Source organism: Buteo buteo, chromosome Z, assembly GCF_964188355.1.
Source record: "Buteo buteo chromosome Z, bButBut1.hap1.1, whole genome shotgun sequence".
Taxonomy (NCBI): domain Eukaryota; kingdom Metazoa; phylum Chordata; class Aves; order Accipitriformes; family Accipitridae; genus Buteo; species Buteo buteo.
Window position 1 is genome coordinate 56,707,478 of NC_134204.1, and position 12,905 is coordinate 56,720,382.

The 12,905-nt window shown below is 49.9% G+C and overlaps 1 protein-coding gene across 3 annotated transcripts in view; it reads left to right on the forward strand.

Moving 5' to 3' along the window:
- The first annotated feature begins 1,620 nt into the window (after window positions 1–1,620).
- Window positions 1,621–12,905, forward strand: part of LOC142027204 (metalloprotease TIKI1-like) — a 77,881-nt gene continuing 66,596 nt past the window's right edge. For all 3 annotated transcript variants that reach the window (XM_075020921.1, XM_075020922.1, XM_075020923.1), the window contains exons 1-2: window positions 1,621–1,761; window positions 8,678–9,238. In XM_075020921.1, the coding sequence (XP_074877022.1) occupies window positions 1,657–1,761; window positions 8,678–9,238 (666 nt within the window). In that variant the 5' untranslated portion in view covers window positions 1,621–1,656. The remainder of the gene's footprint in view (window positions 1,762–8,677; window positions 9,239–12,905) is intronic.

The window sequence follows — 12,905 nt, forward strand, 5'->3', positions numbered from 1 at the left end:
TGACTATCTGAGACTGCAAAGAGCTTGAAACAGTAGGTCTGCAGCTTGCCTATTGCTTTGTGCATGGTATTTTCATGCACACAGCTTCAGAAGGAATGGTCAACATTACAAAGAAATTACAGTAGTCTTTTAAGACCATCTTTGTGCATCCAGTGTACCCAGCCCAGGGGTAGATCAGGTCCACTAGCTATCAAAAACAAAAAGGCAGAAGCATCCCCATTCATCCCCATGGGACAGTGAGTGTAACAGTAACTACTAAAGTGGAAATGGTAAAAATACTATTACCGAATGCTCAGAAAAAATGGAGAAATGCATTGTGGAGAAGAGTCTGCATTAAAAGCAGCACCATATTCTGCTACTTAAACAAGCAGATGCTAGTTCATAGAGTGGTCTAACTTTTTTCCCCTTCATTTGACCTCTGTTGCCTTTTTATTTACGGCTTTGACAGATTTTGGCTTCTTCTGTTTCAAAGTCCTTGATTAAAACAAATGGGGATGGCGCACGGGAGGGATGTACCATACAACAGCACCATACAACATGGTGGGCAATGGAGAGTTAGTACTCTAACTTTAAAGGTTTTCTTAGCTTAAGCCCTAAAAGTGCTATTTATGAATTACACATGCCATATTAAAATTATCAGGAAGATCCTCTTATGAATATTTTGAGAGCTATGAAAATTCATTCTTTTAATTCACACTGGACTAAAAGCTGGCATATTTCTGGCTTTGCTCTGTATTTTTAAGACTGTGATTAATAGCATGTACTTTTGTGAGGTTTTAAATACCAGTCTCCTCAGCAAATACAGCTGATTTTTACAATTAAAGATGGTGATATGTTCTTCAGTACATTTTTGATATAAATAGATCACACTGCTCATACAAAGCACACTGGACACACAGTTCTGGCACAGGCGTCCTGAAACAAGAATAAGTCAAAATAGTTCCTCAGTCTTAAGTTGACGGACAATAAAGAGACTTGGGAAGAATCACAACATCCAATTTTATATTCACCTCAGGAGAGCAGCAGGCTGGCCAGAGACCGGCAGGCAAAGCAGGGGGCAGGCAGGAGCAGGGAAGCGGAGGCAGGCTTGGCAGGGCAGAGCAGGGGACAGGCAGGGCCGGAGGCGCTGCGCTGCCTGCGGGCCCCGGGCGCGGCGGGGGGCGCAGCCGCCCCAGCCCCCTGGGGCCAGGTCGGGGTCTCGCCCCTATGCGCGGCGCCCGCCGCCCCGCCGCCGTCTGCCTCAGCCAGGCGGCGGCGGCGGTGGGGCGCGGGGGACACCACCCCCCCCCCCGCCGCCGCCGCCGCCGCCGCCGCCGCTGCCGCTGCCGGGCCATCGCCCGCCCCCGGTGCGGCGGGCCCCGCGCCCTCCCCTTCCTCCCCCCACCGCCCGGCACGGGACCCTTTAAGAGGAGGGGGCAGCGGCTGGAGGGCTTGGCCAGGGGACGGGCCCACTCCTGCGAGGGCTCTAGGACTGGGTCGGCCGGGGAAAAAAAAATGTGGGGGGGGAGAGAGGAAAAAAAAAGGCAAAAGAGGAGGAATTAAAAAAAAAGGGGGAGGCGAAGAAGGTGTGGAAGCAGGACAAGGGGGGGGGGGAATAGAAAAAAAAAGCGAAGGGAAGCCGTCCCCAAATTGTGCCAAGTGTGGGAGCGAGCAGGGATGGTGCACCCCGGCTGGCTTTGCCTGCTTCAGGGCTCCCTCCTCCTGCTGGCCAGAGCGCGGCAGAGCCGTGGCCCCGCCGGCGCCTGCCCGCTCCGCGGAAAGGTAAGCGCCGGCGCGCGGGGGGGGGCTCTGCCGCCCGCCGCGCCGCACCGCACCGGCCGCCGGGACCAGCAGCGCGGGGGCTGCCGCGTCTCCGCGGGAGTTGCGTGGGGCGGGGCGGGGACACGGCGCGGACGTCGCTTTCCCCCGGGGGGCGGTGGCGAGAGGGTGGGGTGGGGTGCGCCGGGCCGGGCCGGGCCGCCCCGATTGCGAGTGAGACCGGTCTGCGGCGGGCGCTGGGTGCGGAGCTCGGGCAGCGGCCGCCCGGGCACGGGTGGCTGGCGGGAGCGGGGAGGGGAGGGTGGTTTGTCGGGGCCGTGCTCCAGGTGGGACGACCACCGCTGGGTGCTGACGGAGGAGGAAGACCCCGCGATGAGCCCCAGCAGGACCTTTTGGCTGCGCCGTGCGGGACCAGCTACGCCGCTCGCAACAGGACAGGCTCGCCTGGAGTGACTTGCTGTCAGCATCCCCCGCTGGGGGTAGCCTCTTGCCTTACTGCTGAACGCCGAGCATGTCGGAGCTGGTTCCGACCAGCAAACGGCCGTGCCCCTGGAGTGGAAACATGTTTCTAAGTTGTGTTACATTTTGCTCATCAGCCTGACTGTGGTAACCAGGAGCAGCATCGGCTGTCCTGGCTCCGGTGGGTGGTAAGCACAGCTGAGGGTCCCTGCTGCAAGTTAGGGTTGATGATGTTCTGGCCAGTGTGAAACTTGTGAGCAGGATGTAATTTCCATTAAAAATCAGACACTGAGATAAAACAGTTGTCACTGAAGTTTCTGAGATAAAAGTACTGAAAATCATGTAGGGAAAGCCTTCCTGAACTTACTTCGTGTTAATGTGTCTGTTAGTGTTAACAGACCATCTGTGCTGTCTGTTGGCATCTGCTTGGACTTAGAAGCAGCCTGACTGGAGGTGCTGTGTGCCCAGGACGCTCCTGGGACATATGTCTTGCCATTTGTGTTCATCTCCTGCCCCAGGCACTGTTATTTCCCCCAGCACAGCTGTTAAGGGAACTGGAAGACCTTAGAAGTTAATGCAGAGCTGCTGCACTGGGGAGGTGCCAAAGCCACAGTGGGCTCACTGCAGGGTCAGTGTGCAGGGGTAGGTGTGAGAACTATCAAGAAAGTCTGCTCTGTGACCTTTCTCTCTCTCACCTACACATGCACCTACAGGTAGCCCCTGGTCTAGGGGCCTTGCTACCTCCAGCTGAGCATGCTGGCCCCCCTGCTGCCGTTGAGGCTGAGATGTCTTCTAGGATTTAGGGCACTGCTGATTCAATGGTATGCCAAGCAACATGTGCCTTGCTGGAGGCGTCTGCCTGAGCTTGGGTTAGAAGGCTTAACCCTACGCTGGGGGACAGTGCCTCACAAATTTGCTTGTGCCTGGAACCAGTTTGTCAACTGGAATTTTAAGTGTCTGGCCGTGATGCTGCCATAAAGCCAGGTCAAGCCTCTGGAGTGGGTGCCCCCTTCCCCTTGAGGGCAAGTGCAAAATCTGTGAGCTGGCGTTGAATCTACTGCAAGGAGCTAGTGAGAGCAAGAAGGACGGGGACAGCCCCTGAGAGCCTGAACAGCAGAAGTCCTGCTTACGGAAATGGGTAATTCACTGATTTGGTGGGACATGCAGGGAGTTTTCCGCAGGAGCCATTGACTGGACTTCTGCCAGTTACCAGGAAAACTGGGGGTGAAACGTGTTAATGGTAGCTCATTATCTGTTAATTACTCTGTCATTAAAATGTAAGACCACCTGTAGTTCTGGTATTGGCAGGCTGTTTCCTAGGGTCATTAGGACAGTGATGGTAACCACACTGTCTAGGAATGGCATCGTCTGCCTTACTTGCAAAGCTGTTGAGTGTATCCTTTTGAATAATTACACCAACCCCTTGGGAAAAAATATTTTGTCCCTGCATCATCTGGGAAGGCTTTTTTGTTTGTTTTTATGGGATCTCTTTTCTTACCTCTCTAGATTACAGGTATACCTTTCTTCTTTTTGTCAGGTTGCCTAAAGCTTCTGTCATGAAAGAAATATATGTATCAGTGCCTGAAAGAGAGAAGCTGCTATTTTAAGGAATGTGTGTACAATACTTCTGAGGGCTTTCTCATCACTCCAAATTACAGTTAAAGCTGCAACCGATAATGTGCCCCATCATTCTTTTTTTTAATAGGAAAAAAGAAAGGCTTTGAAAACAGTTAATCTAAAATAAAGTGTGCTGGAGTCCTTTGGGTTATATTCCTGTTACTAAGTAATGTGGTCTGGTGGTGCTTTCTTTTTGCTTAACATAGTAGTGTACTGGTAAATTTAAAGTCAGAATCCAGGGATTAACAGCAGAATGCTTGTGGTTGTAGCTGGTTGGTATTTTATGAGGCATTACTCCTGACAGCAGGCCAATTAATTTAGATGGCTACCTTTCCCCATATATGCACTTCAGCAGAGCAAGTAATCTGTCTACTCTCAACCCTTGCCTTTTTAGTTAAAAATTTAATTTTTATTTTTCATTTCTGGCAAACAGAGACTGAATGTGTGTTCTTTTAATAGTTGGAGCCAGTACCGTGTTTATTCCCAGGCAAGTTCTGCTTACAGTCTTAAGCCGAGTTTGAGAGTGTCAGTAATGCAGGTGGGCAAAATCTCAAGAGAATGGCTATTAAAAGTGTTCCTAGTATTTCTCTGTGTGTTACTGTAGATGCATGGGACACTTCACATGGTGAGTAAAGGCACAATCTTTGCCTCTATTAGGTATAAATGAACATGACAAGATTCGACACCAGGATAGATAAGAGGGAGGGAGAAAGCCATATAGGGAGGGTTATAGGGCTGCCTGCCTGGGTGAAATATTGCATGCCACATGCTCTGGCTTCTGTAGCAAGCAAAAGAATTTTAAGAGAATATTGTGGATTGAGAATCAGTGCAATCCTGGGCTGAGGTTTGGAAGATGTGGTTGTGGGACCAAGTAGTGAGTATGAGGGTTAGGGGTCAGACAAGGCACAGAGGGCATCTACCTGCACAGTGAGTTATACACTTTGTGCTGGAAAATGTATCGTCTACATCCGTGAGACAGATAGAAGATGGAAGGAAGCAGACCAGGTGTAGGTTTCCCACGTCTGGAGTTCACATCCAGTTCCTCAGTCTTTGGACAGCAGTTTTGCTTCCCCTCTGAGCCTTCTTTCTCTTTCTCCTTTTTTGTTCCAAGCAATTTTTTGGCTGGGCTGATACTCTGAATCAGTTCACAGCCAGCTGTCATTCACCTAGGGAGGTGAGGTGGGGGAGAATGCACTGTGTCATAGTGCTGAGCATTCAGAAATACCTTGATCTGGGACTACATAGTGGGAGATTAAACTTGAGGGACAGAGGAGGTGTGGTATGGCTAGTATGATGCTGTCTTAGATCTTTGTGTGGCAGCAAACTGGAAGACCTGTGTTCTCATCTGGGACTGCTGTTCTCTTCCTTAGGCTACCCCTCCATTTTTTCCTCTTGCTCCTAGTTTCTCCCATCATGACTAATGCATTAAGTACCACCTGTAAATTGGAGAGTGGAGACAGAAATATGCATCTTGATCTATACGTGAACCTGACTTTTTGTTGTTATGGTGCTGAAAGTGAAATTCCTGGAGCTATACAACCCAGCTCTCTTAAGCCTCCAGGACACCACTTGTGACTGTAATTTATGCTGGTTTTAAAGCACCCCTTTCCGATGTAACAGCTGTGTAGAAGGATCCTACTGCAAAGGAAAATTGGGTTGTAGCACCTTTATCTACTGTACACTCTCAGGGAAGTGAGGTGAGAGAGAGGCACTGCCAGTGACGGCATATACTGCGATGCTGAACAAGTCTCTGCACTGCTACTGTGCTATCTCACAGCCACCTAGAGCATTGTTTAACAGTTTCCCTTTTACAGTGTTAGGGAGAGATTATACCCTTGCTTTTCCCTCTTTGAAACCGCGGTGAAACATGCTTGAACTCCAGGAGGTGCACAGGGATGTGAAAGTGCCCGAAGGTACAGCAGGGGATGCACAGAACTGCTCAGACACACCAAGGACTTTGGCCCATTCCCTTTCATGCACAGCAGTAGCAGGCTGTTTGCAGGGGTCTGTCATGGAAGCAAAGCAGTGCTGGGACTCCAGTCTTCACCTCCTGAAGGAAAAGGAGATGCCAAAGGAATGTGAGGCACTAGCATGTCCTGAGCAGCTGTCATGCTGCCTTTTGGAGGGAAACTGAGCTTTGTGAGCTGTGGTTGTAGCATCACCTGGTGATGATACCCAGCTGCTGGTGCTCAGAAGCTGGCTCTGCAGGGTTTGGGGAGGTTTCCTATCAATGGTGGGGGACAGGCTTGTTTGCTGGCCCCTCGTGCTGGCTCCAAGGAATTCTGAGAAGGGAGGTCTGAGTGGCACTTGGGTGGCTTGCCAACTTCATGACTGCTCCTTTTGGCATGGAAGTGCCAGCAAGGGTGCTCAGCTGCTCCGCTTTGTAAGGTCTCAGTCTCTAGGACTGTGTGAGAAGTTTTGCTAGGTCTCAGGCTGCTTTCTTCTGCCTGTGCTGCAGACTTTTTAAAGGAAAGCTTTATTTACTCTGTGCCTGATGGCCTGTGTGATTTCCTCAGTGGTACTACTAATAACTGGCAGTATTACTCTGCTTTCAGTATCCGAATGTGAAAGCTGGGGGGATTTGCAGAGCAAAAAAAGTGAGAGTGCAATGACAAACACCTTTCTAGCTGGACTGTGTGCAGTAGTCTAGAGCAGTGCTGATCTGTGTTAAAGCCTGGTACCATCAATCTGGGCTTGAGCCTTCTGGCTGGGTTTATTCAGGAGCTGAACTGAAGTTTTAAGCTGGCTGGTGAACGCTTGTTCCTCACAATTCCCTGCAGTCATAGCTGTTCTTGTGCACTGCCATGTACATGATCAGACTTGTGTGAAGTGAAGGGAGTGTTGACCTCCCGACCTCGTGCCTGTCCCAGGTGCCTCTTTTGTCTTTTCACTTGCTTGTAGATAGAAAGCAGCACTTCTGGTCCTTCCTCCTTGCTGGCTGAGGACTAATTCTAGTTCATTTCTCACCACAGGGGTGTGTCCTTCCATTCCCCCCCCCCACCCCCGACTAATGACAGGAGGGAACCCTGTCTTGTTTTCCCTTGTTTTACTTTGTGTATTCATTTTCCTATGTTCTTTGTGGGTCTATGTAAAATTTGTACTTATCTGTTGCCCTGTATCTTCTTTACCTCTCAGTGCTCCATCATGTTTGTTCTTCCTTCTTCCCATGGTCTTCAGGAGAGTTTTTATGGTCTGTAATTCAGCAGTGCATTCCAGGACTGTCCTATAGGATCCAGAGTTGTAGTATGGTATTACCAAGGTCTGGGGTATCCTTCAGACTCTCGATGTGCTGCAGAAGCATCTGAAGACCTCTTTGGAGTATACCTGGTTTGTCAGTCCATGCTAGTAAGCTGGACTGGTGGTTGTACTTTGCTGATGTGCTGCCTGATCTGTGGCCTGGGTTTGACATAGAGAGCTGCTAAAGATGGTTGTCTGGGATGAGCCATTGCAGAGCAATCTTTAAGATTAACCTTTCTGACCCTGGGTCTTTAGTATCAGAAATTTATAGGCAATGTGCTTCCCATAAATTCCTCCAAGCAGCCTGTTCTGCATTTGGCAGTCAGGCAGGCTTCTTAGATCAGCACATATGCACACTTAGCCTCAGAGCTGAAGCTAGAGTTATCTGCTGGCTAGAGGCTGACCAGATGTTTGAGTGCATCTGGAAGCCTGTCCTCTTACTTAGACATGCAAAGGTTACCTCTTCCTGTTTGTGCAGATGGATAGAAACTGCTTGTGTCCATTGCTCCAGTAAGGACCACTGCACCAGCAGGGTCCATGTTGTAGGTGATGAAGGTCATGAGTGCTGCTGGTGTAAAGTGACTTGGCAGGATCGATGCAGGATCCATTTTACCCCATCTGCTCTCCTGTCCTGCGGGATTGCTTAGGGCTTGAGCACAGCCTTGTACTCTGGTATTCCTGGGTATGCTGCAAGGCACATTTTGCAGCAGAACAAATTTCAAGTCTGATTCTGACTTCCTGATGGCTGTGGTTTTTGAGAGGTTTTAAAAGCTAATCTAAAGAAAGAAACTTTTTTGTCCTCTGTGTTTAAAAGAGTATGCCCTGGAACCACAGGCAGAGTTTGGCCTGCAGAATTTCTTTCCTTATTTTCCAACGTATTGCATGCACCTCTCTGGTCCTTAAGAAAGATGAGAACTGGGCTGTGAGGGGTCTTGACTGTGTGTCTGTCTGCCATGTGCTACATCCCTGTAAAACTGTACTTCTACCTGCTCCAGCAAGTCTGCCTGCAAGCTTTTTTTTGTGTTACTCATTAGTTTGGTGTCTTGCTCGGAGCGGAAAGTTTTCCTGAGATGCTGCGGCACCGTCTGACTAAGTGTCGCAGCAGTTTCTTTGACGAAAGGTGCCTTGCTGTGCTGAAGTGAGAGGTGTCAAGGTGAAGGTGATTGAAACCCTGCTGTCCTGCTCTGCTTCAGCAAAGTGATGCCAGCTTTTGACTTGATAAAAGGCAAAAGCTGGGTAAGTGTCTTGCCTGGAGCACAGCCTGCTTGGGCTGTGCTCCGCTGCTAGTTTTGGCAGATAGCTGGGTAATGAGCCGGTGTAGCGTTACTGTTGAGAAGACCCAGTGTTGGCTTTCAGGAGGAGATAGCCAAGGACAATCTTCTTGTGTTTTTAATTAGCGAAAATTGAATTTTGACCTCAAGACCTGAGAAAAAGGGTGGTCAACGAGGACTTTGTGTGAGCGAAGCAACTTTAGGAAAAGTCCATGCTGGCAAGCTGCTGAGCCAGGTTACATGTTGGCTTGGCACCATGTTTTCCTTAAGCCCTGTACTGCAGTGGCCCAGCATAAATGTCTGTACTTACTCAGCTGTGTCTCCCTCTCCCCCAGCAAAGCAAGCTGAACTCTTTCCTGTGGACCATCAAGAGAGATCCCCCATCTTACTTCTTTGGCACCATCCATGTCCCTTACACACGTGTCTGGGATTTCATCCCAGAGAACTCCAAGAAGGCGTTCCAGCAAAGCCACATCGTGTACTTTGAGCTGGACCTAACTGACCCCTATACCATCTCAGCTCTCACCAGCTGCCAGCTCCTGCCACAGGGGGAGAACCTCCAGGATGTGCTGCCCCGTGACATCTACCGCCGGCTCAAACGGCACCTGGAGTACGTCAAGCTCATGATGCCGTCCTGGATGACCCCAGACCAGCGGGGCAAAGGGCTGTATGCAGACTACCTCTTCAATGCCATTGCTGGCAACTGGGAGCGGAAGAGGCCGGTGTGGGTGATGCTGATGGTGAACTCTCTGACGGAGGTAGACATCAAGTCGCGAGGTGTGCCTGTCCTGGATCTGTACCTGGCCCAGGAAGCAGAGCGGCTGAGGAAGCAAACAGGCGCTGTGGAAAAGGTGGAGGAACAGTGCCACCCGCTCAATGGGCTGAACTTCTCCCAGGTGAGACGGCGTGGTGTGCAGGGTGCCAGGCTTGTTGCCTGGGTGGATGTTGCAGCAGCAAGAGGATGGGCTGGGGTGTGGGTAAGTGGTCCCTACCCAGAGGCTTGTATTTACTCCCTGCAGCCCATGCCTTTAGCTATGCCTTCAGGGGAGTTTGCTGGCCATAAGAGTTCAGGCCACGTCCTAAATTCGTTTAGGCTTGGCCTGGGGAGACCCTGTCCTCTTCCCTGGGCAGCTTTTGGCAGGCTCCACCCTAAGAGGCACTGGACCTTTGGATGTCTGCTCTCTGACCCTGGATGGGCTGCCCTGCAGGAGCCCCTGGCAGGCTGGGCCTGGGTGTCTGAACTTGCATTGGTAATAGCTAGTTAAGAAAGGTGTGATCTTCTGGGGAAGTAGGGGTGCTGTGAGTAAAGCTGAGAAGTAAGTACTGGTTGGAAAAGTATCCTGGTGGACCTCTCAGTGCCCTCAGAAATAGAGGCCCATCCTCTGCATTGGGAAAAGTGGGTTTTGGGGTTGGTTGTTTTTGTTTGGTTTTTTTTTCCCCTTCCTTTGAGACCAGATGAGGGTCAGCACAGCACAGCTTCCTGCAGGGAGCTCCACAGGCTAGGGCAGGCCCCTGTGCAAGTGCCTTTGTGTTTGCAAACCAGCTGGACTTTAGAACCGTTGTTCAGGCAGTGTCATAACCAGGCAAGTAGAATGACTTCTGTGTTGTCCATGTGTTGGATGGGGGCAGTCGTGGGCTCTCCTCTCTGAACCAAATACACCAAGGAGCAGCAACTGTTGCTGTCTTTGCCTGTCCAGCGGGATCACAAGCAGGCATAAGGTTGCTCTCTGGCCTGGGGTACCTTTGCTGCAGGTAGGTGCTAGTTTGGGAGGAGGAAGTGGCGTTTGCTTAGGAATAGATGAGATCTGCTGTTGCACCATGCCCTGGTAGTCCAAGGTGGGAGGACCTTTGGTCACAGGGCTGGGGAGTTTTGACTGATGCCTGACCCTTTCCCCTGCCTTCTGAAGCCTGTCCCATCACTGATGCAGAGTTTCCTGTGCTGGAAAGGAACGAGAAGACGGGGAGGTGCAGCCCAGCAAGGGCGATGACAGCAGTTCGGGGTAGATGTCAGAAGTGCTGTTACCCCAGCCAGTCTTGGTGGGGGACCACAGTGCAGGGAATAGCATGGCAGCCCAGGGTGGATCACCTGTGCAGTCCTTAGCTGCAGGCAGGGCATCTGCACTCCTCTCTTCCCTTGTTTGGAGCTGGTCAGCCTCTTTCGCATCTCCAGTCTTTTACTTAGCTGCTTTGAATCCTTGTGCTGTCCCTGTTTGCTTGCAGTCACGCTAGGAATAGGCTGGGAAGGCCCATCTCCTCCTCCTCTTATCTGGTTGAAGCTTTGTTAATGTTATTGCATGAATTTTTCTTTTGCCAATGCTGCCCCTCTAGTTTAGCATGATAGAAGTGCTGGGGGGAGCATGTGCTTTCTCCACTGCCTTGTAAGAAATTGGTAGGGAGGCTGTGAAATATAGGTCCTATTAAGCTCATGCAACTGTTGATGCTTACTTTAGGCCTTCACGCAGCTTGCTTCACAGAGTGGCTGTTGCTGTGCTCCTTTGCAGGTGACATAACTGTGAGCTGGGAAGCTGCATGGGGTGTGGACATAGAGCTGCAACATCCAGAGTTGCCCAGCCTGGCGACATTTATTGTGAGAGCCCAGCTGAGGTGGTCAGGCTAACCAGAACTGCTGGACAAACTTAGCTTTAGTCAGGGCAATCACAGCCCGTGATTACCCCATGGTGGGTGGACATGTGCTTGTGCATCATGCAAGCTGTGGCTCCTGCCATGTCTGCTCACTTCCAGGGGGAAGAAGCACACTGTCCCTTGTGGTAGCAGGTCTGGAGCAGCTACTGCACCACAAATTCACACCCTCACTTCTGCCCATTGCAGATTTCCAATACAGGCAGCTCGAGGAAAAGGAGAACCAGAGGCACGTGATTTTTATGTTTCTAAGCCAATTTCGTGGTTGTTTCAGAACCTGACTTGTGAACTCTCATGGTTGGCAGTTCTGTAGATCTTTGATTTCAGAGCTTTCTTCTCAGTTTGTTCAGGCAGTTGAGTTAATTATGTGCTTAATGTAAACCAAACAAAGACTTTAAAATAGGCTCTTTGAAAATTATTTCCTTTGGTATTGTGCTGCTGCCTGGGAACCCCCAGTGTCAGACCACTGCTGTGTTTGCCTTTCAAGAGAGCAAACACACGGGAAGGACTTACAAACTTACGCTGGGGAAAATGGGGACACAAAGCCATAAGGAATGGTCTAATCCTGTGCAAGAAGTGCTTTTTTGTTGCAGCAGAGTCACAGAGAGATGATTTATTTGGTAGAGAAGCAAGTTTAGTGCTCTCAGTTTATGTTTCTGCATAGGGTTTGCTCTTTCTTTCTCTTAGGACATGGTTGTACTACCTGCTGAGGAGGACTCCCGGGCCACTTACAAGCAATACATTGTTATTAGCTAGGTCCTTCTTTTGATCCATACTATGGGACAAGGCCTGGCTGGTGTGGGTATGTTATTGCAGGTGAAGGTCTGGAACAGTTTATCATTGTCTCTATGGGGTTGCACAATATTCAGTAACTGCAAAGTGCAGACAAACCCAAACTAGAGACTTTCTTTTTCTCCTTTTGAGGAGAGAGAAGAAGAAAACAAACACCCCCCCACACACACATACAACAGCTAATGCTGCCTGTCATAGCGCTCATTTTCTTTGACTCTATTGGTTCCAGTTACCTCTATCTTTTGTTTTATGACTTATTTTACCTGCCAAATCTCTCTGTTCTTGCTCAACTCAGGCTGGCTGCCCACATAGCTGGGCCATGAAAGTATCATTTCTATATGGTACACAATGATGTGTACACAATCTGTGAAATACTTTACTGCCTCCTCAATCCCCCTCTCTTGTTCCAAGATATATGCAACTTTAGGGAGTATGGGAAGATCAGTCTGTCTTCATGCCAGGGCTATGGTGTGTATTTTCCTGTTTCATGCTGTTTCTATCCTAGTTTGTCTTAAAGACTTTTTTCTCCCACTTTTTTTCTTTCATGGGTAGTGCCTTTCCTGTTGCAATACCCTATAAGGATGCAAATCTCATTCCTAGTAGCATCTGGGCTTCTAGAAGATAAAAGGCTTTCTAGATATACCCAGTCTGCCACTGCTGACTTCCAGTGCTGGAGTCAGTCCCTCAGACCTCCCAGCTCTTCCTTTCAAGTTATGGATGTGCGTATATGTTTGCTGGATTGGAGGCATTAGTGCTCCAGCCTAAAGCCTGTGCAGCTTTGCTGTTGGCTCCTGCTGTTGTGTCATGAACATCAGTTTGGTATTGGCTCAGAAAATGAGCTGGCCTTGGCCTGACCTGTGCCATGCACTCGTAAACAGGCTGTGCTTTGGCACGCTTGGGTGGTGTCCAGCCTGTGTTTCCCACAGACCTGTTTGAGCTTGAACACAAGTTTGGACTTGTGTCTACCCTCTGTGTGGGACTGAGGCTTAAATGTGTAAACACTGTCCAGCCATCACCACTTCCTAGCCAAGAGCCTGGCCAGTTTGACTTCTCCAAGCTTGGGACACTTGATGGAAGACTCCACCTGTTAGCTGTTCTTGATTTGAGAGTTATTTTCCCCACATGGCTTTC